Source organism: Talpa europaea, assembly GCF_964194135.1.
Source record: "Talpa europaea genome assembly, chromosome: 14".
In the NCBI taxonomy this organism is placed as follows: domain Eukaryota; kingdom Metazoa; phylum Chordata; class Mammalia; order Eulipotyphla; family Talpidae; genus Talpa; species Talpa europaea.
The window spans coordinates 48,325,739-48,352,986 of NC_140082.1; the positions used below are offsets into that span (position 1 = coordinate 48,325,739).

General features: G+C 36.0%; 1 protein-coding gene across 1 annotated transcript in view; it reads right to left on the reverse strand.

The window, feature by feature from the left end:
- ARID4B (AT-rich interaction domain 4B) overlaps positions 1–27,248 on the reverse strand; it is a gene marked incomplete at both ends in the record, with an annotated part of 96,484 nt that overhangs the window by 1,175 nt on the left and 68,061 nt on the right. The window contains 6 exons of the mRNA XM_084254032.1: positions 3,921–4,067; positions 6,061–6,276; positions 8,479–8,592; positions 11,854–13,065; positions 22,211–22,406; positions 24,761–24,845. Coding sequence (XP_084110158.1) covers positions 3,921–4,067; positions 6,061–6,276; positions 8,479–8,592; positions 11,854–13,065; positions 22,211–22,406; positions 24,761–24,845 — 1,970 coding nt within the window. The remainder of the gene's footprint in view (positions 1–3,920; positions 4,068–6,060; positions 6,277–8,478; positions 8,593–11,853; positions 13,066–22,210; positions 22,407–24,760; positions 24,846–27,248) is intronic.

Sequence of the window (27,248 nt, forward strand, 5' to 3'; positions counted from 1 at the left end):
GGCGCCGCAGAGGCCGCGGGCAGCTTCGCAACCCAGCGCTCAACTGCTGCGCCACCGGGGAGGCCCTCTTTTTCTTTTTAAAGTTGAATAGTAGTCCACTGTATTTATGAATTGTAACGAATTTAATTCCTGGACTGTTGTTGTTACCAACAATAATCTAACTGATATTTGAGCATTTTAAGATTAAATGGTTTCTTTTCATAAATGCAAAATGTTACTTGATAATACAATTCAATGATTCCTTGCTACTCTAAGCGTTACCATAACAAGTTTGTGATTACATATTTTTCCTTGTGATCTATTCTCAGAATCAGAATTAGACTGTTCTTCAAACAAAGGCAAATTGTTTCAAAACCAATGTATTCAGCAATGCATGAAGATAGGAATTTTTTTTTAAAGATTTTTTTATGCATACAAGAGCTGTGGTACAGGCCAGAGACGGGGGTGGGGGGGTGGGGGGGGGCGGGGGTGAGAGGATTCACCAAAGACAGAGTGGGTAACAGAACAGGCAGACTGACTGAAACACACTGCTGAAGGGAGCAATGAGCGAGACAGGAGAGGTCTGTTTCACCATGCGGGTTGTTCCCTGGCTGGCCTGGGATTGAAGGGGGATTGAAATGCAGAGGCTTTGGATTGCTTCATAGTGTGGTGCTTAACCCCTTGCGCCACCAGGGAGGTCTGAAGATAAGAATTTCACTTTATTTTCTATCACTGGTTTCAACTATGAACATTTTTGCTAGTAAAAGTATCTAATTTGATTTGCATTTCTTTGGTAACCAGGATACTTTTCCACGGATATTTTAATAATATTTAGGAACTGGCTTTTAATGCTAACTCCCCAGACAAAGCATCAGACTCACTCACTATAGAGAATTTGTGTTGACCACACTTACAAACCATTTTAAAGGAACTATTTCAGGACAGATGTCTTATTATATAGAAAACGCTTATAAAAAGGTCTAGGTGGGCCTTGCTGGTGGCTCAAGGGTTAAATTCTCAGGGCTATCAAGCTATCTCCAGTCACTGCAGCATGAATTGGATCCCAGGCCAGGGAACCAACCCACATGACTCAGCAGACCTCTCCAGTCTTGCCCACTGCTCCCTTCAGACGAGATCGGGCGCGTTCAGGGTGGTATGGCCTTAGACCCACTGCTCCCTTCAGCAGAGTATTTCAGTAGATCTGCTTGTTCTGCTCCCTACTCTGTCTCTGGTGAATCCTCTCACCTCTAACCCCCGCCGCCCCGCCCTGCACCTCTAGCCTAGACCTGAGTTCTTGTACGGATAAATAAATTAATCTTTAAAAAAAAGTCTTAGATTACTCAGGTGTGAGGAGCTCTAGCACAACTATTCAAATAACAGTGTGCTTATTATAATGATTTTTAAAAATTTTTAAATGGTTATGTGAGATCAAACACAAACTCTTGATCTTGTTTCCTTTGTTAGGATCCTTCTGCATACGTTTTATGTACACTAACAATTTCTTTTTCTTTTGTTTTTTTAAAGATTTATTTATTTATACAAGAACTGGGGTACAGGCCAGATGTGCGGGAGGGTGGGAGGATTCACCAGAGACAGAGTGGGGAACAGAACAGGCAGACTGACTGAAATACACTGCTGAAGGGAGCAGTGGGCAAGACTGGAGAGGTCTGCCGCGCCATCATTAACAATTAATTTCTTTTCGAGTACTCCATAACCCAGATAGACTCACCTATCCCACAAATTAAAAAGCCTAGACAGAAGTGGAGAGAGAAAGGAACGAAGATAGCAGTAAAGGGAAGAAGGAAAATTCATCTGAAGAAAAAGGAAAAGAATATAAAAATGAAAGTTCATCAGAGAATGATAATTGTGGAAAAAGAAGAGGGTCAGGGAGGCAAAATCATAAGCTTATAAAGACGCTATCTCCCTTCCCCCATCCTTATTATCCCTTTTCTTTATTCTCCTTCACAGCAAAATGGATCGATCACTTTATCTACTTTCTTACCACCTACTCTTACTCTTTCCACCCAGCTTCTACCTCCACAACTCACTGAAAATGCCTTTGTAAAGGTCATCAATGATTCTAAGATTGTCAAGCTACTGACCACTTCCTTGCATTTCAAGAGTATTGGGCATGGCTGACTATTTTCCTCCTCCTCAAACTCTTTTCTTGGCCAGCCTTTCCTGTTTTCTTCAAATTTTCTGAGGTCTTGCGGTTTCTGTTTTTCCTTTTTCAGACCTACCTCTAAAAGTTGGCTTGCCCCTGCTTTCCTTCCCCCACCTCCCCGCTTATTCACATTTCTTTCCTAGGTAATTCACTCAAGTACTGGGGCTTAAAAAACCGCTGTAACTACAGATATGCCAAATATTTGAAAACTGTATATATCTCTAGTCCTGACATGTCCCCTGAATTACAAATTTACACATCCTGTCTACCTGATAATCCCCACTTGCATGTGTAATAGAAATTTCAAAAAGTACCATATGCTCCGAGCTACTATTTTATTTCTCTAGGTCTTCCTCATTTCTAAAACTGGCACCAAGTATCCAATTGTTCCAGCCAAAAACCGTGTAGGCATCCTTAATTCTGCTCTTTAGCTACCATATCTAATCCATTAGTAAGTACTGCTAACTCAACAGTAATTTCTCTTCCTCTTTCCTGAATAGATCCAATTCCAAATCACTATCATCTACTAAACTATAGCAATGGGATCCCTAATCAACAGTGTTTCTACCACTGTTCCTCTAGAGTCTTCTTTCCACAAGGTAGAGTGGTTTAAAAAAAAAATCTATAAATAGATTGTCATTTTCCAGTTTATAACATTCAAAAAGTTGTCTATATCACTTAGAATGAAATCTAAACTCTCATCTTGGTCTAGAAGGTCCCAAATAATTTGGTTTTTGTTTACTTAGCTGATATTTCTATCAGTTTCTCACCATGACGATTTTCTTTCTGCTCGGGAAAGGCACCAAGGATATTCCCACCTTAGAGCAGTTGTTCTCAATTTGTTGTGATTTTGTTTCCGAGAGCATATCTGATACTTTTGGTTGCTACAACTGAGGGGTGCTGTTGGCATCCAGTGACTAGAAATGCTAAACATCCTATAGTGTACAGGACAGCCCTCCACAGCAAATGTCCAGCCCAAAATGTCAATGATTTCAAATCTGAGAGACTTTATTTATCTCAGGGAATACTTACTTTTCTACTGTAAAGACCCCTTTACAAACAAAGTATCTCCCCAAAACTTTATGTTGAAACCTAACTTCTAATAAGATAGTACTTGGTAATAGGGCCTTCAGGGAGGTAATTAAGGTTAAATGAAGTCATAAGGGGATGTGGGGATCCCTCAGCCAACAGGACCAGTGTCCTTATAAGAGTAAGAAACACCAGTGATTCTATATGAGGATACTATGAGAATGTGGCAACCTATGAGTCAAGGAGAGAGACCTCACGAGAAACTAAATCTGCCACCATCTATGTGATTTGGACTTGTAGTCTCTAGAAACATAAGAAAATAATTTCTGTTGTTTAAGTCATTCACTCTGTTAGGGAAGCTCTGGCAGACTAAGACAACCCTTTCCCCTCAGATGTTAACTTCTCTCACTTCCTCTGGTTGTTAAGGTCTCAATGATAATGTCCAGACCATTTGCAATCCTATCTAATCATTGCCTTAACATAGATCAATTCTCTTTACAGTGCTTTTCACTACCTGAAATTTTATTTTTGTTGTTGTTTTTTTAAACAGTCTACAAGCTCCGTGAAAGTAAACATTATAATTTGAGATCATTTTGTTCTTTAATTTTTCCATTTTGTAGATAATGAAAATAAGGTAGAGGGATTGAAGAACTTGCATGAAGATACACAGACATAAACTCATTCGAGTCCAACTGCAAAGTCATAAACTGCTGTATGTTTAAGTATAAAATAAGATAAAAACACTTACTTTCTCTTTCTTTCTTCTTTAAACGCTTTCTTCTCCGATCAATGGAAGCTACTTCAGATTTTAATGACAGATAATGTTTTCTGATTTCTTGTAGTTTTTCTTGAAGAATTGTGATGCGTTCAGCACTTGTCATATTTTCCAGGTCCGCTGTGAATTTAAAATTTTCATTAACATTTATTTCTGAACAAAATTTGTGGTTGTAGAAAAAGGTCAAGATAAAACCAAAAATAAAACTTGTAAGCATGTTTCTTTTTCTAGACTAGAATAATGTCTAGCACATAATACAAGCACAATACTTTTTAATGTGAATGAATGTATAGAATTAAAGACCTTAGGACTTAAACATGTAAGTTAAAAATTCCACATTCATGTATAGCAGTATCACAAGAGTACACTAAAAATTATACTTAGAAATTAGACTGAAAAGACAATAAAATGTTAAAATTGTACATATTTTTGAATGTTATGACTGTGGACAAATTTTTCTCTTTCATCCTCATTTTGTTCTTTTTTTGATTTTTTTTTGACTATGTGTAACTTTTATGAATAACTTTCAAGAAGATTTTGAAAACCTCTCAAGTAATTTCAATCTCTTAACAATATTTCCCTGTGTGAGTCTGGGATAATCTTTTCTTCAAAAAAAATTTTTTATGAAGAGTTCTCATATATATATGCAGTAAAATGCAGTTCCATATATCCATAATTCAATTTCAGTACAGCAATTTATGGCAATTCTTGTCTTATTTATATACCTTATTCACTCCCTACCTATAACATCAGATTATTTTATTTATTTATTTTTATTTATTTATTTATTTATACAATCACTGGGTACAGTCAGAAGTGCAAGAGGGTGAGAGAATTCACCAGAGTCAGAGCAGGGAGCAGAACAGGCAGAAGGACCGAAGTACACTGCTGAGGGGAGCAGCGGGCGGCAGGAGAGGTCTGCGCGCCATGTGGGACCCTCCTTCGGTGGCCGGGGAGCAGCCGGGGATCGAACTGGTGCCACAGAGGTCGTGGGCAGTTTCGCAACCCAGCGCTCAACCGCTGCGCCACCAGGGAGGCCCAACATCAGATTATTTTAAAGCAAATTTCTGACAGCTTATGCAAAATAATCTAGTATATGTTGGTATTTGCCTCACTTGCCTTAAAATTTTCCTTTCAGTAATATGTTTATCCAAATCAAGATCAAAAAGGTCTTTACACGGTAACTGGTTATTATTACTAGTTCTCTCTTACCTTCAGGGAATATATAGTCTAAGACTACTCCCTAATGATATCTGACACCATGAATAGTAAGTGAGTCCTATACATACTATGTTTTTCCATATACATACATTCCTACTATAAATTTTAATTTATAAATTAATAAGATAGTAACAAAAATAAAATAGGACCAGTATAATTGTATACTCTAATAAAAGTTATGTGACTGTGGTCTCTCTCAAAGCATCTTACTGTATGTAACATTTTCAGATTGTGGTTGACCACAAGTAACTGAAGCTGTGCAAAGGAAAACCTCAAATAAGAGGGAACTACTGTATGCCTTGTAAATTTGGTTATAGCCTCTCTTTGGTTACTGAAATGGAGCAAACATGGGGTAAGTGAGGCTGACCTAACTGGTGGGTCCTCACCTGCGTGGTTATGACTCAAAAGCAGATACACAGAAAGAAACAACAACAGGATTTATTTGCATAAGGAGTAAGAAGAAGAGAAAACTGACAGGCTGGCATGTAGCCAAATGTTACCTGTCCTACCCCAAATAGTGTCTGCTGCAGAAAGACCAAGGTCCAAGCTTAATCTTCATAGGGCAAGCTGGGGGCAAGAATCTACACAGACATCCCTCCTCACCATGGTTTAATGTCCAGGCACCAGTTGTTTAACTGCTAAAGCTCCAGTGGTCTAACTGTCCAAAGCCCCAGCAGATTAAGTGCCAAAAGCACTATCTCCACTGCTATTTCCCATTAGCTCCCCGCTTAGGATGCCAGAGAGTGTTATCCGGAAAGCACCTTCTACAATCAAGTTGGTTATGAGCAGCATCCACTCACTCAGAGGTTCATTTTTACTGTTCCTCTGACATTACCAGCATCAAAAGTTACTAGATTTTACAGCTAAACTGTTGATTTAATATGCCACTTACACATCTGAAAACTCCATTTGTAAACTTTGGGTAATCGGTTACTGGGTTCCTTGAGATCAGGATCCTTGTCACCATTCTTTCCACATTTTCCTGGAGACTGTGTCCTTGCAGGAGATTTGGTATTATGAGATTTCATACCAGTGGAAACTGATTTGACTGGCTGAGTCTTAGTTACACTTTCACCAGCAGAAAGTTCTTCACTATCACTACTGTTTGCTGAAAGAAAGAAAAAAAGAAAAGCGTAAGTAAACAGAAAAGTAACGAAGAATTTGTCACAGATTTTAGCAGACAATTTAAAAATAACCATTTGAAATTATTATTAGAGTAAACAATTTGTTTTATAGGCCCTGTCTAGAAACTTGGAAAATCATCACATACAAATACATAGTAGCATCTCAGCTAAGGAAAATAAAAACAAAAAGTGTTCTTACCTGAATTACCAATAATATTAAAAAAAAAATACCAAACTAACTTGATAAACTGTCAAACAGTAATTATTTGAAAGGCTTTTTACTCTATTATGTTCACATATAAATATATCTCAAATAGAATACAGCATTTTTTAAAATGACTTATTATAGAAACTTCTTAATTTTAGTAGGTTAGATTGTATACAGTTGTACATGTAACATTTTCTACTCCTTTGGAAACAGAGAGAATGATGCATAAATCATCTTGTTCAATAAAAAAAATTTTTGGAAATAAATTCTAAGCTTTGGTACACACAATGAATTTCTTAAGTAACTCCTACACTGTAGCTTGCTGACTAAAATAAATCCATTTTATCCTGGTAAATATATTCATTAATTTATAGTCAGAGTCTATGTAATAATTATGTTACACTTGCCTTTAGATTAAACCCCAGGATGGAAATGGGTAACCTTGACAGTTCACCATGTGACTAGGCAATGGCACTGATATTTCCATAAATTACCTTTTTCTAGATACAAAGTATTCTTTTAAATTCCATGAGAGTAAAACCACTTTACTAAATAATTCTCAATGGCTTCCTCATTCTGATTTACCAAGACAAAAGTCCAAAAATTAAAATGGGAGAATAAACCACTTCTCTAAATTATATGAATATTAACTGATTTATTGAAGATGAGCTCTCTTAGGAAATGTCATTTAAATCATAGAGTTTTGAAGCCAAAACAACATAGTGTAAAAAAACACAACATTTAAATATCCTATCAGTTACTTCAAATAATTGATGATCAATTTGGCATGTGTTTACTGACTCTTCATTGAATAATAGCTACCAAAAAAAAGTATAGTTAAGCTCTCAAAGCCTGGAAATTACTCCAGGTAGGAGCAGTATAAACTCTTCCCACTGTGGTGTTTGGGAATAAAAAAAATCCACCACTCTTTAACACATATCTTAAATGAATCCCCTCCCATGCCCCCCTCTGCTGCTCTGGAACCCCTGGCAACTCCTAGCTAAGCCACCCAAGGCTTGGCCCCACTCTGATGTAGTGGTCTGCCTCAGCCTGGCTTTCATGGCCTTGCTGAGCACAGTCGCCCGGGGCCCCAAGGGACGCCATATTCACCGCCTGGAAGTCATAAGGGCTCAGCAGAACCTCGGGGAGCTGGCCGCATAACCCTTTTCTGCACTGAAGTGCAGCCAAGCCGGCCGATAGCAAAGGTCAGGCAGTGGAGGTGGCAGAAGTCTCCTGGAAGAGCAGCAGGAGGTCAGTGTGGGACACCTGAAAAAAAATTCTTTACATATTTTCTGCTTCTCACTTTGTCTACAAAAGAGAGATAAAATGTGCAGCTCTCAGGAGAAACACAGAATATTTATATTCCTGTAGATCAATAAGCAGAGTCATTGCTAAAGTTAAGTCTTTAGTTGGAGCATACTTAACACCAAAGTATGGTTTATCGCTGCTCTTGGGGCATACAGTTTGGGTTACTAAAGATAAAGAGTGGACACAATAAAGATAAAGACAGGAGTCTTTGGATTTATAACTATAAAGCTATCTTGACTCTTCCAGGTTTATTTGCCCTTCATTATTACAATCAATTACATTGCAATAAAAATAATATATAATTGAAGCATTTCATAATATATGATACATGTGATGGCAAGTTGAAAGAACTCTGGAACATAAAACTAACAAAGATATCTATGTTTATATTATATTTTGGCTATTATTTTAAAAAGGAGTACCTGATCATTCATCAGCAATCAATAACACTGCTAACATTCATCAGCAATCAATAACACAACTAAATAGTACCAAATTGCTTAAATCTAGAATTTACCTATGATCAGAGGACTTCTGTGTGACTTTTCTGAGGGTAGAGACAAAATCAAATACTGAACTATCCCATGTCCTGAATATTCTTTTCTTAATGGGAAAAAAAAATGTATCCACCATTACTTTATTTAAAACATTACAGAGGTTTCACACTTACTGCCTTTTCCCTTTTTCTTGTTGTTTACCACTGTTGCTTTATGGCTTCGTTTCTGCTTTTTTGATGAACTTCCTCCTCCCTGAACTTCTTTCACTCTTTTCTGACCTGTACAGGCTATAATGGGAAAGAAAATTAAGTAACACAAAATAAAATCAAACTTCCCTTAAGTATAAATGAATCCCACAATTTAGAAGCATAGACAATTTCAGAACTACATGTTCCAAAATTTATAAATTTATAAATTATCACAAAAAGTATTAGTTTTTTAAAATAGTCATTAACTATTGCACATTAATAAAAGCTAGGATTTTTAAAAAAGTAACTTAAATATGCACATCCTTCTTTGAAAAATCAGTACAAGTGGAAAATAGCTCTCAATATAGTGCTGGGAGTTTATGAGTCTAGTAGTTCAAAACAGATATATGATAAAAATGAAAATTAGAATTTGTTAAAATTGAATAAAACTAAAATAGTAAAATCACAGGTAAAAATACTGATATCAATGTCACTGATATTAATATAATTTTTAAATATTATGATATACATGGAATAAATTTTAGTAGTAATTCAGTTATTTTACCAATTTGTTTCAACAGTAACTTAGTTTCCAGGGCACTGGTTAACATATGTACATTTACAAATCCAGTATAGTGTTCTGAGGAATATTTCATCTTCTTGAGAGGAAGTTATCCCAAACATTGTAAATATATACCATTTCTTTAAGAACTAGAATCTTCACTTCCTTGCTGCCCAGGCTTCATTGATTACTACTCCAAATAATAACCACTACTCCAAACTCTAAGCATCTTCTTATATTACTAATGTGATCTCAATATCTACTGTATTTCTGTATTTTTCCAATGATATACATTGTCCCTCCATATAGCAGCTCTCTGTCCAGAGATCATATAAAATCCTACCTCTACTCAGTTCCAATGTCATATACTATAATGATATGACATAAATTAACATTATGATAAAAACTAAGCCCACGCTTGCTTTTAAAAATACTAAATCTAGGGGCCTCCCTGGTGACATTATGCAGGTATCAGCAGCCACTGCAGCACAAGTTCAATCCCCAACCAGGAAGTTAACCCACTTGGAACAGCAGAGCTCTCTGTGTCTCACCCACTGCTCCCCTCAGCAGTGTATTTTAGTAAATCTGACTGTTCTACTCCCCACTTTGTCTCTCACCCCACTCCACCCTCTGCACTTCTGGCCTACACCTCAGCTCTTGTATGCGTAAATAATTAAATCTTTAAAAAAAATACTAAATTTAAATAGTAAAACTTTTTTTACTCGATACAATGTGAATTCTTAGTTCTGCTACCAAAGGTAAAATCAACCCTTGAATATACAAGACCTGTTTTTTAGGTCAAAAATGGAACAGGCTATTAACAGTTTTACGTGCAACTTCCTAGATAGCTTTCTTTTTTACTGGATTACATCTTACTGAAAACGCTTCATAATGCATTTTAATTTAACAATTTGAATGAAACATAAAGAAGGTAATTTAGACAGTGTAACGAAGCACAGAATCTTAAAAATAATTGCCAAATTACTGAACACAAGAGTTTATTTCTGAAGCATTTTGCTACAAGAAATAAAAAGCCTAATGTAAATTAAACTGGAGGGAAATCCTAAACCTAATTGTGAAACTTATGTTTTTTAACTCTTAATATAATGTGAATTCTCCAATTATCAGTACTCAAATTTGTTAAAATCAGGTCATTTAAAATGTGTTTAAGAATTAATTTCTGGGGGCCTCCCCGGTGGTGCAGCGATTGAGTACTGGGTTGCGGGGCTGCCCACAGCCTCTGCAGTGCCAGTTCGATCCCTGGCCGCTGGCAAGGGTCCCACATGGCGCGCAGATCTCTCGTGCTGCTCCCCTCAGCAGTGTATCATCAGTCTGCCTGTACTGTTTCCCACTCTGGCTCTGGTGGATTCTCTCACCCTCCCGCACTTTAGAATTAATTTCTGAACAGAGGTAAGCTCTAAATTATAGGTTTTGATTTGATAAAGCAAGATGGTTTCTGTTACCCTCAATTTGGTTATAGTTTCCAAGTTGATTTAGTTTATCAAAAGATAAGCTATCATATGTCATTAAAAAAGTTTAAATGATTTTTAAGAAAAGAACATGTAAAGATAAAACCTCTTACGAAGTATAATTATTAAAACTTCATTGCTGAAAGCCTCTTATCTGTGATCTTTAGTTTTGAAGATTACTCTATTTATGCCTAGATAATTTAGTTCCATGAGTATGACACAGAAATATAATCACAGTAGTTGTATGCATGAATGCGAAAAAAAAAAAACCCAAAAACAAAAAACATCCTGATTTAACTGCAACTATATTTTCATTCAATACCTATTTTAAAAAGAAATGTTTTAAGACAAGATTTTGTATGACAATGCTCTGTCAATTATATCTTGACAAAGCTGGAAAAGGAAAAAAAATTTGTGTGAGAAATCTTAAAATTAACCTGATTTAGATCAAACTCTTTAAGCTTAGCTAAAAAACTAATGCTAGCAGAATATATAAATATATATACCCTATATAAAATATATACCCTAATGCTCTAATTTTACAAAGAAAAGGTAGTTTTCAAAGTCAAGTGTCAGCCTAACACATAATAATTTAAAGACACTTGAGCAAAGTGAGTTTATAAGAAAAAAGGTGACAGAAGATGGTCATGGCACCACCAAAAGGCACTAAACTTTTGGAAAGTACTAATTTGAATTTCCACTTAAATTTAACAACTTCACGGAAAATCAAAAGTATTACTAGGTTGTTAACATATACACTGGTCCTTCCATTTGGAAGCTATGCATCTAAGAAAGCATCAAATCCTTTTACAAACTCACACAAGTTAGTCAGGCTTGAAAATCAGTTTGACACGGTTGTCTGAGGAAAGCAGTGCCTGGACAGTTGGTTGCTCCAAACCCCTACATACAGTATTTGGTTAAGGGTGGAGGGGTCTGTCAACAAATCAAAATGTTTGTGAGAAACTGCACATTACAATTGCAAAAACAATGTTACAGAAATATATGCCATAGAGTCATGCCATATAGTCAACTGGTGTATAATGAATTTTCAAACAAATTTGGATTTGGTCCTGGGGGCAATGTCTAGCATGTGTTCTGATCCACTGTGTAATGTCATGGGCAGCTCAGGAAAAGGACATTAAATTCTTTTCAAGCTTTTAAATGCATTTCATTATTTAATATTCAAATTACCTTTCACATTTCCATTTTTACCATGTTCACACAAGTACTTCACTTAATCATGTCACATTGTAACAAGAGATACTTGAAACCACTGAAACTATGAGGGGAAATACTAAAATAAGGCAGCATATACTTCTTGCGCCTCACCTTTTTCAGTATGTTCTGGTTCTGGCTGATTACTACTGCTGGAGCTCACACTTGCATCAAAGCCTGCTGGTGAGCTGTTCCCTTCAGACTGGAGGTCTTGGAGCTCCCCGGCAACACTATCCACCTCTATTGTGCTATCGGTTTCACTCTTGATACTTCGAACCTCTTCCTGGTTTGGAGCCAGTGGTTCTGATATTGTTACAGAAGAATGTTGCCTACTGGCTTCTGTTACAGTAACTGAGGAAGGCGATTCAGGTGTAGTAGGAGGGGTATTTAGCACTGAATTACTGCCACTACTTGGAAATTCAGCTTTTTTATCACTGGCCTCTACTGGTTTTTCATCAGCGGGTTTGCTCTCGGCACTGGCTGGTGGTGGTGTTTCTAGCTCAGTGCTGGGTGAGCAGCTCTCCTCCTCAGCAACAGTCTGCAGTGACCCCTCTGTTGGTCCCTCTTCTGGGGCAGGATGAGGCGGAGAAGCTGCAGCCTCTGTGTCAGAATCTGAAAAAAGCTCCTTCAGTGTTTTTTTAGGCCACTGTCCCTGAATACTTGACCAGACATCTTTTCGATCTTTAGCTCTGCTATTCTGAAGTCTTTCATCAGAATTATTTAAAAGTTTTATTCTTTTTTCTGCAACTTCTGAAAATCCTGAATAAAAACCAGTTGTCCGGAGAGATTTTCTTTTTTCCTCCAACCCATTGTATTTCTTAGTTGGTGTCACCTTAGCTTTTGCTTTTTCTTCCTCATCTTCATCTGAAGAGCTGTTGCTACTGTTTTCTATGCAAAGCGATTCTTTGTTCTTGGCCTTCTCTTCTTTTTTGCCAGGTGATCCAGTTTTTAGACATTCCTCAGCACTGCAATACCTTCTTTTACCACGTTTTACCTGTGGTTTTGAAGATTTATCTGTGATGTCCTTCTTGCTATCCTTTCTCTTTTTTGTGACTTCATCTTCTTCATAATCAGTATCTTCAGATAATCCTTCAATATCTTTTCTTAATCTTTCAGGAGATTTTGACACTGCTTTAGATATTACCAAATCTGCATGGGCTCTGTTTTCTTCTAGCAAAGATGAACTGTTCTGTTCCTCTTTTGCAATAAGGTCATTTCTGGTGTGGGTCAAATGATCAATCTTAATTTCTTCTTTGCCATTATTGTCTATGTCTTGAGCACCTGTCTCATCCTCTGGTTCACTGTCTTCAGCAGAACTCTCAGAAGCTAGAAAAATAAAAGAAACAACAATGAGTATCATAAGAACACTGTCTTCTCTGTATCTGACACTTTATAGTGTTTGTAGTGACTGATGTTTGTAGTGACTCCAAGATGCTTAGGTCCACAATTTTACAGATGAGGAAACCAAACTTTGGAGAGTTAAGACACTGACCCAATGCTGAAAATGTTCTACATCATGGCTGTGATAGTAATGCCACTGTATACTTTTGCCAAACTCAACATGTGAATATAAAAGTTGTGAATTTTATTGCCTATAAATTATACCTCAATAAAGCTAATAAAAAATTCTATAAATTTATAGTGGAGTGAGGATGTAGTCCCAGGTTCCTATAGTCTTATTTAGTAGTCTTATAAAATCGTAGCCTTCCTTTTTAATGTAGTAATGATTATTCAATGATTTCGTGAATAACGGATTTCTACAATGTTTTAAGGTATAAACAAAATTAACAAATAATTGAAATCTTATTTAACATAGTTAAAGAATTTATTTTTAAATGTTCATTTTAGTAAGTGAATACAATTAAATATAACAAACAATAGCTTCTAATATGATGTTAACATAACACTTACTGAAAAATAGTTGTACACCTGGCATTTTCAGATGTGCTGCCCAGCTCATCTTACTCAATGCCACAACAGTTCTGAGTCTAGTGAGCCCCAATCCATAGTGTAGAAGACTGAGATTAGATTTTAGAATTGGGACTGTTCTTCAATAAAGATTGCTTAAAACCGGCAGAAGGCTCCTGGAGGAGCCAGAGGTGAGCTAGGAAGTTCACCCACCCTAGGCCCCTTCTGGCCAGCAGTCCAAGCCCAGACGGGGAGCAAGCACCCAAGGCCGGGGCAAAACAGGCTCACAGGGGAGTGCGTACCCACATCACCTTTTTAGAACAGGGATCTATCTTCAATAAAGACTGCCTGAAACCGGCAGAAGGCTCCCAGAGGAGCCAGAGGTGTGCTGGGAAGTTTGCCCATGACAGGCCCCTTCAGGCCAGCAGTCCGAACCCACAGGGGGAGCGGGAACCCATGGCTAGGGCAGACCGGGCGCGCGGAAGAGTGTGCCTGTCTTCAAAGCACCATTTTAGAACAGGGACCCTTCTTCAAAAAAGATTGCTTGAATTTGGCAGAAGGCTCCCCGTGGAGCCAGAAGGAGAAGGTTCGCTGCGCAGTCAGAGGTGAGCTAAAGGCCCCCACAAGCCTGGTCCCACCTGGCAGGAAGTCAGAGCCCAGAGGAAGATCCAGAGATTTGGAACCCAGAGTGCAATCCAGCTGCCCCACCTCCAGGGAAGTCTGTGGGACTTAAAGATGCACCTTTGTAACTAAACACATAAGGAGGCGAGATTCTGTGACAGTGACCATTAACATACTCAAAGTACCACTGCCTCACTAGACTTTTGGCATAACAGTTCTTGACTTGTTTGGATTTCTGAAACTCCCGAAAGAACACACCAAAAAGATGCCAGCCAGTACCAGCGGCACAATGTCCCAACGCATAAGGCAAATTAGAAGACAGGCAGCAGGGAAAAGAAAAACTACAAGCAAAGTAGCAACATCTCAGAAAAAAGACACACCACAAAAAAAAAATAAAAAAAAAAAAAAAATCACCAGCTTGCAACTACGGCGACTTGGAATAACTTCTGAGCCTTCCAGAAAAAGAATTTAAAATTGCCATGATTAAAAAAACTGATGGAAGTCATTAAAGAAAACAACACTCAGAAGAATGAAATTGAGTCCCTAAAGAGGGTAGCAAAAGAAATACAGGAGATCAAAGAATTAATGGAGGCACTAAAGAACTCTGGGAAAAGCAATGAAAGCAGAATAGATGAAAAGGAAGAACGAGTAAGTACTCTTGGAGACACAGAAATAAAAAGAACCAAAACACAAAAGGAAAGAGAAGTACGAAGGAAAAAGACCAAAGAAAGACTTCGGGAACTATCTGTCTCCATGAAGAAAGGAAATATAAGAGTTATAGGAATCCCAGAAGAAGAGGAGAGAGATGTAGGAACAGAGAAAATATTCAGGGAAATAATTGAAGAGAACTTCCCAAATGTGAAGAAGGAGCTGAAAATAGATATACAAAAAGCAAGAAGAACACCAAACTTTCCTGACAAAAGGAAAAATACAGCAAGACACATAATAGTACAGCTCCCAAGAATCCAAGACAAGGAAAAAATAATGAAGCTGACAAGAGGGAAGGAAAAGATAACATCAAAGGAAAAACAATCAGACTGACATCAGACTTCTCCGAAGAAACACTATGGGCAAGGAGAAAGTGAAGGGACATAGTCAACAGACTCCAAGAAAACAGATGCCAACCAAGAATACTCTATCCCGCAAAGCTCTCCTTCCTCTATGAAGAAAGAATAAGGACCTTCCCAGACAAACAGAAACTCTGGAATTTCATTATGACTAAACCCCCGCTCCAAAAAATACTACAAGTAGTCCTAAAGCCAGAATCTCAGAGGGATGAATAACAACGAAAGGCCAAAAAAAAAAAAAAAAAGTTATTAAAAGAATAAATAAAATCAAAGGAAAGACAAACACAATGGCAAATACAGATGCTAACATATCAATATTAACTCTAAATGTAAATGGATTAAACTCTTCAATAAAAAGACACAGAGTCACAGGCTGGATTAATAAACAAAACCCAACCTTTTGCTGTCTCCAGGAAACACATTTAGATACAAAAGACAAAAATAGACTCAAAGTTAAAGGATGGAAAACAATCCTACAAGCAAAAGGACCAAAAAAGAAAGCAGGAACAGCTATACTTGTATGTATCAGATAAAACAGATTTCAAACTCAAAAAGATAAAGAGAGACCCCAACGGTCACTACATTATGATCAAGGGGACAATACTTCAAGAAGAAATAACACTCATTAACATATATTCACCAAACGAATTAACATATATTCACCAAACGAAGGATAATATCAGACAACTATTATCATCTTTGAAAACAGACATCAGAGAAAACACATACGTAGTGGGAGACTTCAACACACCACTATCAACAATGGATAGATCAACGAGACAAAAAATAAGTAAAGACACTAAAGCTCTAAATAAGGATCTAGAGCACTTGGGCTTAACAGACATCTATAGAACACTAAACCCAAAAAAATCTGAGTACACATTTTTCTCAAGCGCACACGGATCATTCTCCAGGATCAATCACACACTGGGACCCAAGACAAACATCAACAGATACATCAAGATTGAAATTATACCAACCATCTTTTCTGACCATGAAAGCATCAAACTAGAAATAAACCATAAAAAGAAGGCAAGGAACTCTCCTACCTCATGGAGATTGAAACCCACACTACTGGAAGACCACTGGACTAATGAGGAGATCAAAGAAGAAATTAAAAAATTCTTTGAACTGAATGGCAAGGAGGACACCAATTTCCTAAATGTATAGGATGCAGCAAAAGCAGTAATAAGAGGAAAATATATAGCAATAGAGGCTCACATTAAGAAACAAGAAAGAAAGAACTCAAAGAAACAACCAAATCTTGAAGCTCAAAGATCTAGAAAAAGAACAACAAAAAAACCCCAAAACCAGTATAAGAAAAGAAATAATAAAAACCAAAGCAGAAATAAATGAAATCAAATCTAAAAAAACAATAAACCTACAGATTTATGGTCAACTAATCTTTGACAAAGGAGCAAAGAACATGCATTGGAGTAAAGAAAGTTTGTTCAATAAATGGTGCTGGGAAAACTGGGTTGCTACATGCAAAAGAATGAAGCTTGATTACTACCTAACACCATGCGCAAAAACCAACTCAAAATGGATTAAAGAACTAGACATAAAACCTGAAACCATAAAATACATAGAAGGAAATATAGGCGAAACACTACATGATATGCACATCAAAGACATCTTTACAGACACATCACCCAAAGCAGTGATAGTGAAGGCAAAGATAAACAGCTGGGACTACATCAAATTAAAGAGCTTCTGCACAGCAAAAGAGACAATAACAAAAACAAAGAGAAACCCCACTGACTGGGAGAACATTTTTGCACACAACACTAATGATAAAGGACTGATCACAAAAATCCACAAAGAGCTGATGAGACTCAACAACAACAAAGAAAATAATCCAGTCAGAAAATGGGCAGAAGAGCTAAAAAGAAACTTCTCTGAAGAGGAAATGCAAATGGCCAACGGGCATATGAAAAAATGTTCAACATCACTTGTAATCAGGGAAATGCAAATCAAAACTACAATGAGATACCATCTTACACCAGTGAGCATGGCACATATTAAAAAAACTAGCAACAACAAATGTTGGTGAGGTTGTGGAGAAAAAGGAACTCTCTTGCACTGTTGGTGGGAGTGCAAACTGGTCCAACCACTATAGAGAGCTGTGTGGAGATTCCTCAACCTACTAAAGATAGAGCTTCCAGGGCCTCCCCGGTGGCGCAGCAGTTGAGCGCTGGGTTGCGAAGCTGCCCGCGGCCTCTGCGGCGCTGGTTCGATCCCCGGCTGCTCCCCAGCCACCGGAGCAGGGTCCCACATGGCGTGCAGACCTCTCCTGCCGCCTGCTGCTCCCCTCAGCAGTGTACTTTGGTCCTTCTGCCTGCTCTGCTCCCCGCTATGGCTCTGGTGAATTCTCTCACCCTCCCGCGCTTCTGACTGTACCCAGTGCATGTATAAAACAAACAAACAAATAATAAATAAATAAATAAGACATGCCTCTAGAAAATTAAAAAAAAAAAAAAATTGTCCTACTTTCTCTTAAAAAAAAAAAAAAAAAAAAAAAGATAGAGCTTCCATATGATCCAGCAATTCCACTCCTAGGTATTTACCCAAAGGACACAGAAACATCAATTCCAAAGAGCACCTGCACCGCTATGTTTATAGCAGCACTGTTTACAATAGCTGAACTTTGGAAACAACCCAAATGCCCAAAAATAGATGACTGGATCAAGAAGATGTGGTACATATACACCATGGAATATAACTCAGCATTCAAAAAAGATAAACACATGCAATTTGCAGCAACATGGATGGCGCTGGAAGGGATCATGCTCAGCGAAATAAGCCAGAAAGAAAAAGAAAAATATCGGATGGTCTCACTCATAGCAGGAATCTAGAAAACTTAAATAAGGGACCAGGAAAAAGAAACTATAAGAAAGTAAAAATCAAAATCAACAAACAACTATGAACCAGAGACACTCTATGGTGGATGGGGGGCAGGGGGGGAGGAATTGGGGTCAAAATAAGGGGGTCGCAATTGTATGGGGAATATAAAAATAAAATTTATAATAAAAAAATAAATAAAATAAAAACTTCAAAAAAAAAGAGAAAAAAAAGTCATATGTGTGTATCTCGTGTTTGTTTTTTTTAAAAGTTTTTTTTTTTTATTTACGCATATAAGGGGTGAGAGGATTCACCAGAGACAGAGAGGGGAACAGAACAGGCACATCTACTGAAATACACTGCTGAGAGAAGCAGTAGGCGAGACAGGAGAGGTCTGCTGCACCATGTGGGTCAGGTCCTGGACGGGAATCGAACTTGGGCTCCAATGGCAGCCAATGGCTTCACAGTGCTGAGACTTAACCCCTTGCATCACCAGGGAGGCCCTGATTTGTTGTTTAATACACATATCACTCACGAAATAATGAGGTACAAATCAGTAACATAGTTGTAACACAAATGACTGGAAAATCCTAGTTGACATTTTCTTGATTGGTTTTCTATGGCTTTTTGATGCCTCGTGTTGTTTGATATGATTCTAGAAGCAATGCTGAAGCAGTAGTGAGTGTGGTTATCTAGTAATGTCTTCCCTTATTTTTTCTTTTTTAAAAAGATTTATTTATTTATTTATGCATAGAAGAACTGGGGTTTAGGCCAGAGGTGCCCGGGTAAGGGGAGAGGTGAGAAGATTCACCCTGGGAGCAGAACAGACAAATCTACTGAAATTTACTTCTAAGGGGAGCAGCAGCAGAGACAGGAGAGGTCTGCTGAGCCATGTATGGGTTAGCTCCCTGGCCAGGGATCAAACTCAGGCTGTAGTGGTAATAGCTCTGAAATTTAACCCCTATGCCACCAGGGAGGTCTCTTCACTTATTTTCACTATTCTTTGATCAAAAAGCTATCACTTGCCCTCTTCCTAAAATTTTCATTACTTTTTTTAATATTTTCTGGAAGATACCCTCAACTTTAAATTCTAAAGTAGTCTACTGATTTTAATTTCAATTTTTAAATCCAAGTTTTTCTTGTTACTTTTTTATTGCATCCTTCTCTTGCTTATAGATACTCACAGGATCTCTGAGATTATTAATAATCAGAGAAGTAACTATTACTTTATTTGCGTCAGCTTCACTAATTCTCTCAAGGGCCATTTTTTTGTTTGTTTTAGCTTCCATCTTATATATCAGAGCTTTCATGTTGAAGCTTTTCTTGATTACTCATATTTAAGTAGGACTACTTAAATATGATTAAGTAGATTAAATATGATTATTCATATTTAGTAGGACTACTAAAACTTATCTGGTACCACTGTGTTGGTACAGTTTATTAATGGATAAGCTTTCCATTAGGTTACTCATCAGGGATCTAGGTTACTTAAGAACTTTAGTGACAGAAAGTAGAATGTTCTCTGGAACATTTCTCCCTATTCTGTTCCTAGCACATTTCATGTTAAGAGAACAGACTCCGTGCTATCTATCTTTTATACTCAAAGGTGAGATCAGTTTCTCTTTAAATATACAAACACATTCATAGCAATACTCATTTTTAACTGGAAATACCTATAAAGTATTTAATTTGATGTAAGGCCAAAACCAAACTAAAATAAATTTCACTAAGAAAGAAAAACGTGAAGAGAATATTTGAAATGTCTCAGCACTATCACCACTATGGCTGGAGTTTGATTCCCCAAGCAGGGAGCTAACCCACATGGGGCAGCAGACCTCTCCTGTCTTACCACTAGTTTCCTTAAGCAGTGTATTTCAGTAAATCCACATGTTCTGCTCCCCACTCTGTCTCTGGTGAATCCTCTCACCCCTCCCCCCCCGCCCACACTTCTGGCCTACACGCCAGTTCTTCTACACAAATAAACAAACAAAATACATTGAATTATTTAAAAAAAAATCAGAGGAAAAAGAATATGCTTACCAAAAGATAAATATATTAAATTACAGAAGGTATACGATACTGATATAATATTAGGTCAAAATAAAAAGAAAAGTAAAATACAGATAAATAATCAACAAAATAATTCAAGAAAACTGACAAGAACACATGACAGTGGGTGAAAATACATCATCACAACACGTAATCACCATGAAATTCTAGAAAATTAGAAACAAAGATTCAATTTTCTAGAATGAAAGAAAAAAGCAACAAGACAAGATACAAAGAAACAGGAACTGGAAGAGCTGGAGACTTCACAGAAACAACACTGAAAGCAAGAAGATAATTAAACAATGTCAATAAAACACTGAAGGAAAATTTTCAACTTAAAACATGACTAGAACAAAGATATTTTCATATGTACACAGTGTCTAAAAATTTATTTTACCTCAAATTCATCTGTTCTTAAAAAGTTACTAGAGAATGTGTTTCACCATAATGAGAATATATCAAAGAGGTTAAAGACATGAGGTAACAAGAAGCACTTCTACAGACTACTCTGAGGACAGAGAAATCAGGATCTCCTCAGGAAGATCTCCCAGATACAGAAATAAACCAGTCCAGGCCAGTACAGTGCTATTTCTAAGGGAAGTCATACTGAGGATTATAATCACTAAAGAGTATGCTGCCACCACACAGTCTTTTTGAACTTGACTAGATTCTTTATCTATATTCAGCTTGTTCTGACCGTGTATTAATGAAATGTCAGCTCTCCCCTCAATGCCATTTACCAGGATCAGCTGATGACATCATTTTACCCACCAGAAACATTTTGCTTTAATCTACACCTGAAAATTAGAGTTACTCTAGCATCAGAAAATACAAAACACTTTACTATACCCACTAATATATTCCTTTTGTTCATTCACTATGTCTACATAAGGTATTCTAATTGTGATGAGTCTGGATGCTTCCGAGCAGTCCCTTATGAACTTACCCTACTGCATTCCCTTAGAAGCTGAATATGAAAGCACAGTATGACCTAGACACTTTTAGCTAAATGGAAATGCTACCTTTTCTTACATAGCTAGGCTTATGCTCGCTACTCAGTTTTTTAAAAACTAGACAATATCCTCTTTAGAAGTTCGTACATATGTTTAATACAATTCTAAAGAATAGTAAAGGAATGATACATTTAAAGTCAGGGTATATTAATTATTTCTGGGGGAAACAGAATTCTTTTAAGTAAATACCATTTGTTTACCATAGTAGTCCACATATCAATGTCCCTATTATTATTATTCTATATATTATGTATAGTCCACATACATTCTATATGTCTGATACATTAGAAAATGGTAAAATAAAACTTAGAATATATATATGTGGTTTGTAGGAAAATTCCATTTGAAATAAGACAAAAAAATTTCCATTAAAAATAAATAAAAATCGGGGGGGGGGGGGATAAATAAAACTCCAAACCCTAAGTTTCGAGAAATATAAAATGTCTTTGTAGAAATACATTCTTTTACTTCATTTGATAGATAAGATCCTCCATTCATGCCAGATTTACTAAATCTCCCCTTCCAGTCCTTTATTGCTTGCATTGTTTGATGGTTACACTTCATTCTGCCTTAAGTATTAAGCAATATGCCATCCTAAGAGATTATATAGTAGACATAATCAAGATAGCAAAGTTTGGCATTCTTTATACAATATTAAGGATAAATTTATACTCTAATATTACATTAACAAAAACTATGCTTTATATGGCAACAGAAAGGGATGGTACCTTCAAAAATATACAGTGACAGTACTATAGGGTGATATTAAATTTTAACTTAAATGGTACCCTTAGATCTACTTGTAACAAAAATATTTCCAATCCTCAATCAATGGCTGCTTTTAATTCCAGTAACAAGAGTCAACAAAATTCTGACTTAATTAAAAAATAAGATTTGATTAACTTCATCGAATTTAATTTATAAAAACTAAAAACAAATACTTGCATGCAACAGGAATTTCATTTCATTTACCTTGAAGTCCATTAAGGATAGAAGTAATTTCTATAGACTTAATGTGAGCTGTATCAGAGTTTTTGGCATCAGTAAGATCCAGTTTGGATACCATTTCAGGAGATGAATTTGTCTGAAATGGTTTTGATAAGCGCCGAAGTTTACAGTTTTTAGGAGAGTATTTTTCATCTTTGTCTTTTTCTTTGTCTAATTTATTCTAGAATAAGAAAAAAAAAAGTATGTCAGGTATAATTTTTCATGAGGCATTTATTAGTAACAATGTTCTCATTTTTAACTCAAAGCTACAGAATATATTATTCTGACATAATACAGTCCCTCACAAATGTTAAAGTTATACTGCAGAATGAGCAAAAAGTTTTAGTCTAATATTTACATTTTAATAGTAAAAATACATTAGCAATCAGATAGGCATTTAAAACTAACAAAACTCCATTCTGCCTATAATTGGTTATAAATTCTTCAAAATTAAATCACAATAACTTTTAGTTAAATAGGCATTTTAAAAAAATGAAACAATTTCAACCTGGTAGTTTAAAAAAAGGGTAACATTTTCAGTATAAAACATGGGCTGGGAATGACAATATTCTAAGTATCTTCATTCAGTTCACATCTGAGAGTAACTTTAAATAATGATCTATTTTACAAAGTCAAGTCAGGAGCAACATCCCTAGCTGACAGACAAATTGCTTAAGGAAAAAAATGTTGTCTTCTCAAATTCTCTATTTACAAATAGATAAGGAGACTTTAATGTATTTAGTGGAAACTAGTTTTTAAATCTGTTCTAATTTCTCTAAATGATTATGCTGAAGTTGTTATAGTACAGAAGTGATTATTTTCATAATTCTCCAAAAGATGGTATTAAGCAGCATTCTAGATACATGGAAGGGAAGTAAATTTATTACACTTATTAGATACTTTGGCATAGTGGTTCTCCAAGTGTCATCTCTGGCCCAGCAACAACAGCATTAGCATCTTCGAGAAATGCAAAATCTTAGAACCAGGGTCAGACCTAGTTGCACTGAATGAGAAATGCTATGGATGGGATCAAGCAACATGCATTTCAACAAGTCCTCCAGGTGACTGTGACGTGTTCAAGTGTAAGATCCACTGACTTAGGGCAAATGGGCTTAATTTCTGGAATGCACTGAGAGGGCTGATGTATTGATAGACTATACAACCTATCAATGATTATGACTGTTCTAATTTTTCTACTGTTACCAGCCTTTTCATTAAGTCATTACTTTGTAAGAGAGTCATACATAATATACCACGCATTCTAAAGGCAGACATAGTCTACCTCACACACAGTTCAAAATGGCTTCTAAGTGGCTGATGTAGAACAGGCCTGAAAATAGTGGTTTTCAGAATTAGATGACACAGAGCAAGGCAGGTATGTAATATCAGAATGTTATCTAGAAAGCTTTTTCAAAATTTACATGCTTCCTCCCATATGACCAGGAAATTTAACACTGCTAAGAGGGGCCAAGAAATGAATTGGAAACAAAATAAATATTTAGAAGAAAAAACTTTCTAGGAAACATTCTAATACTGTTTTTCCCTCCCCTAAATCCTATCCTCTACCTTAGAAATATTACTATAAAACTTAATTTAAGGAAATTGTCTTTGTTGGCCATATAAATAACACTTCTAGTAACTAAAATCATGCTACATACAGTATGATTTCTAAACTTTCCAATACCAAGAGTGAAAATGAAAAAGGGTTTGAGAAGTCCTGAGCTGTAGCTACTGAGCTACTACACAAAAACTGAAAACATGAATCCACCTTTCTAGTAAAAACAGAATAACCACTTTAGGGGAAAGCTTTCACTATTTAGGGTCACTAGGATATCATTTGCAGGAAAGTAAACAGCTCCTCATTTTGAATATGAAGATTCACTTTCAGAAGAAATATTAAGCACCTCATGTATATACTATTCAAAGTATTTTATTTAAGAGATTTTAAAAACTAAAATTTAGCTAAATCTACTTTCTAGTAAAAACCATTTAAAAGATTTCTTAGAATGAGTAAGAGTAATTTTATCATACATAAAAGTAACAATTTTTACAAGCATTCATTAATAAAGCCCCAAACATGTATATAATGTGACAAATAGACTATTGTGAACACATTTTAAGTTACTATATCTTTACAGTCAGATAAAAAATGAAGAGAAAGTTGCAGACGGGCTTTCTTCTGCTTTCAGACACCTCCTTTTCTTCCTCTGTATTATAGCTATTATAGCAACTCATGGCTTTAGTCACCCTACTTTATGGATCCTTGTGAAGAACCCAGAGAGGTAGCTAAGGGTTGAAGTGGGTAAGTGAAATAAAGTTGGGAGGCATTACACAATGGTGGAACTGAAAAAGTCTCAAACGTATTTAGAACTTTTTCCAAAATGCATTCCCATAGTCTGACAATATTAATTATATCCAAACCCAGCACCTAATAAATTTACTCTTTCAAGAGAGTATTTCCAACTCTATTAACTCTAAAGCCCACATGCTAAATTGCATCAATTTGTTATAATGTTTAGCAAAGTAAGTACTTACCTTTATTTTCTTCCGATGTTTTATTTTTGGTACATTTTTATCAGCAGGTCTTACTATTTTATCTGCTTTAATCCATTCATCATATCTAAAATTAAGGGAAATTAGGAAATCAATATAAATATGCAAAAAAAAAAAAAAAAAACTACAGAAGTAACCATACCATTTTAAGGAGGAACTTACAAATAGAATCTTAACCTTTTAGAACTGGAAAAAAACCACGGAGGATCATTTAGTTGAACTTCCTGTTCAATGAATAAAGCTACCAATGTTCAAAGAGAAACATGAAGCAATTTGTCGAAGGACATAATGTCAGCTACTGGCTGAGACAAGATTACAATGCAAGATCTTTTGACTCCTAGACAAGCACTCCCTACTTTGCTATACCAAAGTGAATCCAAATAGTATAATAATTGCTAGAGAAACCACACTACTATCAATGCTTTGTTTTGTTCTTAATCACCAAATAGGCAATTTTTTCCTCTAGAAATGTCAAGATAGTAAAGTAACATGCTCTGGTTTTAAATGATACTGTGTAATAATTTTTAAAAAGCATAATATTATAACTATGGACAATGCAAAATCACTTAGGGAAAAAAAATTGTTTCACATGCAATACTAAGAAAGATTATGCCTGGTTTTTTCAATATTCTTTTTTTCCTCAGTATTTTGAAATGCTTCCGACATGGACAGCTGAGAGTCAACAGCTGTGATGGCAGTCACTTGATACTGACAGTCTGCCTGATTTTACATGATGCAAGTTACTACTGACTACAATAAAACTATTTGCTTAAAGCAAGAAAAAATGAAGGTCTATTTTTGTAAAAACTTAGATGAAACACTAAAAACAAATTAATCTGTTTCTATGTGCAGAAGTTATATACATTTATGGTGGAAAAATGAAAAACTCACTGATATTTTGAACTGTGACATATGAACAACTGAAAATGAACTTTTAAATTAAAATGTCATTATTAGAGGTGCTACATGAAGTAATAAAACCTTGAGTCAGGAAGTAAATGACCTCTGGTCATTACCTGACTAATTATGTTCTTGCTCTACAGCAGGCCTGGAAAATATCTCTGACACCTCCCAGGCAGAGTTATACTGCTGCTACAAACTGGATGCAGTAAAATTGAGGGTTCAGCCCCACACAAGGGGTCATGTTTATTTCTGCTGGAAGCTGTCAAGAGCCACATGATAATCTCAGAGAATGAGGAAGGAATGGAATGAGCTCTAGGAAAGCCTTTACGTAATCCCTGTGAAGTAATGTGTGACCCTGCTAGAGTCATTTGCAACATCAGACTTTTATACAGACTTCACTCTGTATAAAATCAGACTGCATTAAACAAACAAAATAAAAAGACTACATATCACACGTGGGGTTTTTTTGAGCATCAAATATATATAAGTAATTTGAAAAGTTTAATAGCAAATATTATTCTACTAAATGTACTCCTTTTGGTATTTATTATACTGGCAATGTAGCACATTTACAGTGCTGTTTTTATTTCCACATTAATACAGAAATACTTTTCATAAACCCACCATTACATAATTAATTTTATAAAATCATATTTTTTTTAACTACTAATAAGAATACTACTCAATTCAACTTCAGTTTCTCACATGAATTCTATTTCAAATTGGAGTAAAACACTAGATTTCTATTTAGGACTACCACCAATATACTGTACACATTTGCATATTTACATGGAGCACTAAGGATTCAAAACAAGTGAAAAATAAGTTAATGTCTGTATACTAATTTATACAGAACATATATATAAATAAAATAATGACTACTCGCTATCATACAGGTTGATGCCCACCGCCTGAGCTCTGCCATCATACAGATGTGCTCATTTTCTTACCCACCCAATTACAAAACAAGGATGGTATAAGAGGACTGGTATCAGAACTTTAGTGAGTTTGGATGTCCAAATAGTATCAGCCCAGGCAAGATACAAAAAAAGAAAACTTCGGGAATTAGATGAAATAAACTACATAAGCAGTTCTAAGTTATTTTTAATTTTTTTTTTATATGTGCTTGGAAGAACCGGAGTGTAAGTTCTAAATTATTTTAATAGTTGTAAACACTATGGTTTTACTATCCTGGATAACAATTTTGGTTTAAAAGTACAGAACGTCATGTATGGTTTAGGACATGCTTTGGAAATGGGTCTATAAATATTAGCTAATATCATGACTCCTTTATTACTTGCCACTTTCTATTCTACTTTCTCAGTGATTTTTTGCTTGTTGGTTTGACATTTACTTGTTCTGACACTATTCTTTTGGATTTTGTTCTCTTCTTAGCCAGATTTATGCTCTCTTTTTATAAAATATAGCCACACAATATTGTTACAATAACTAACAGCCTGCAGAAATAAAACATGCCTTAAAAACCTATCAATAAGCTTATTCAGATTAAGAAACTCAATCCATAGAAGTGAATTGATTCCAAGTAGAAAAAAAAGTTGAGCTAAGT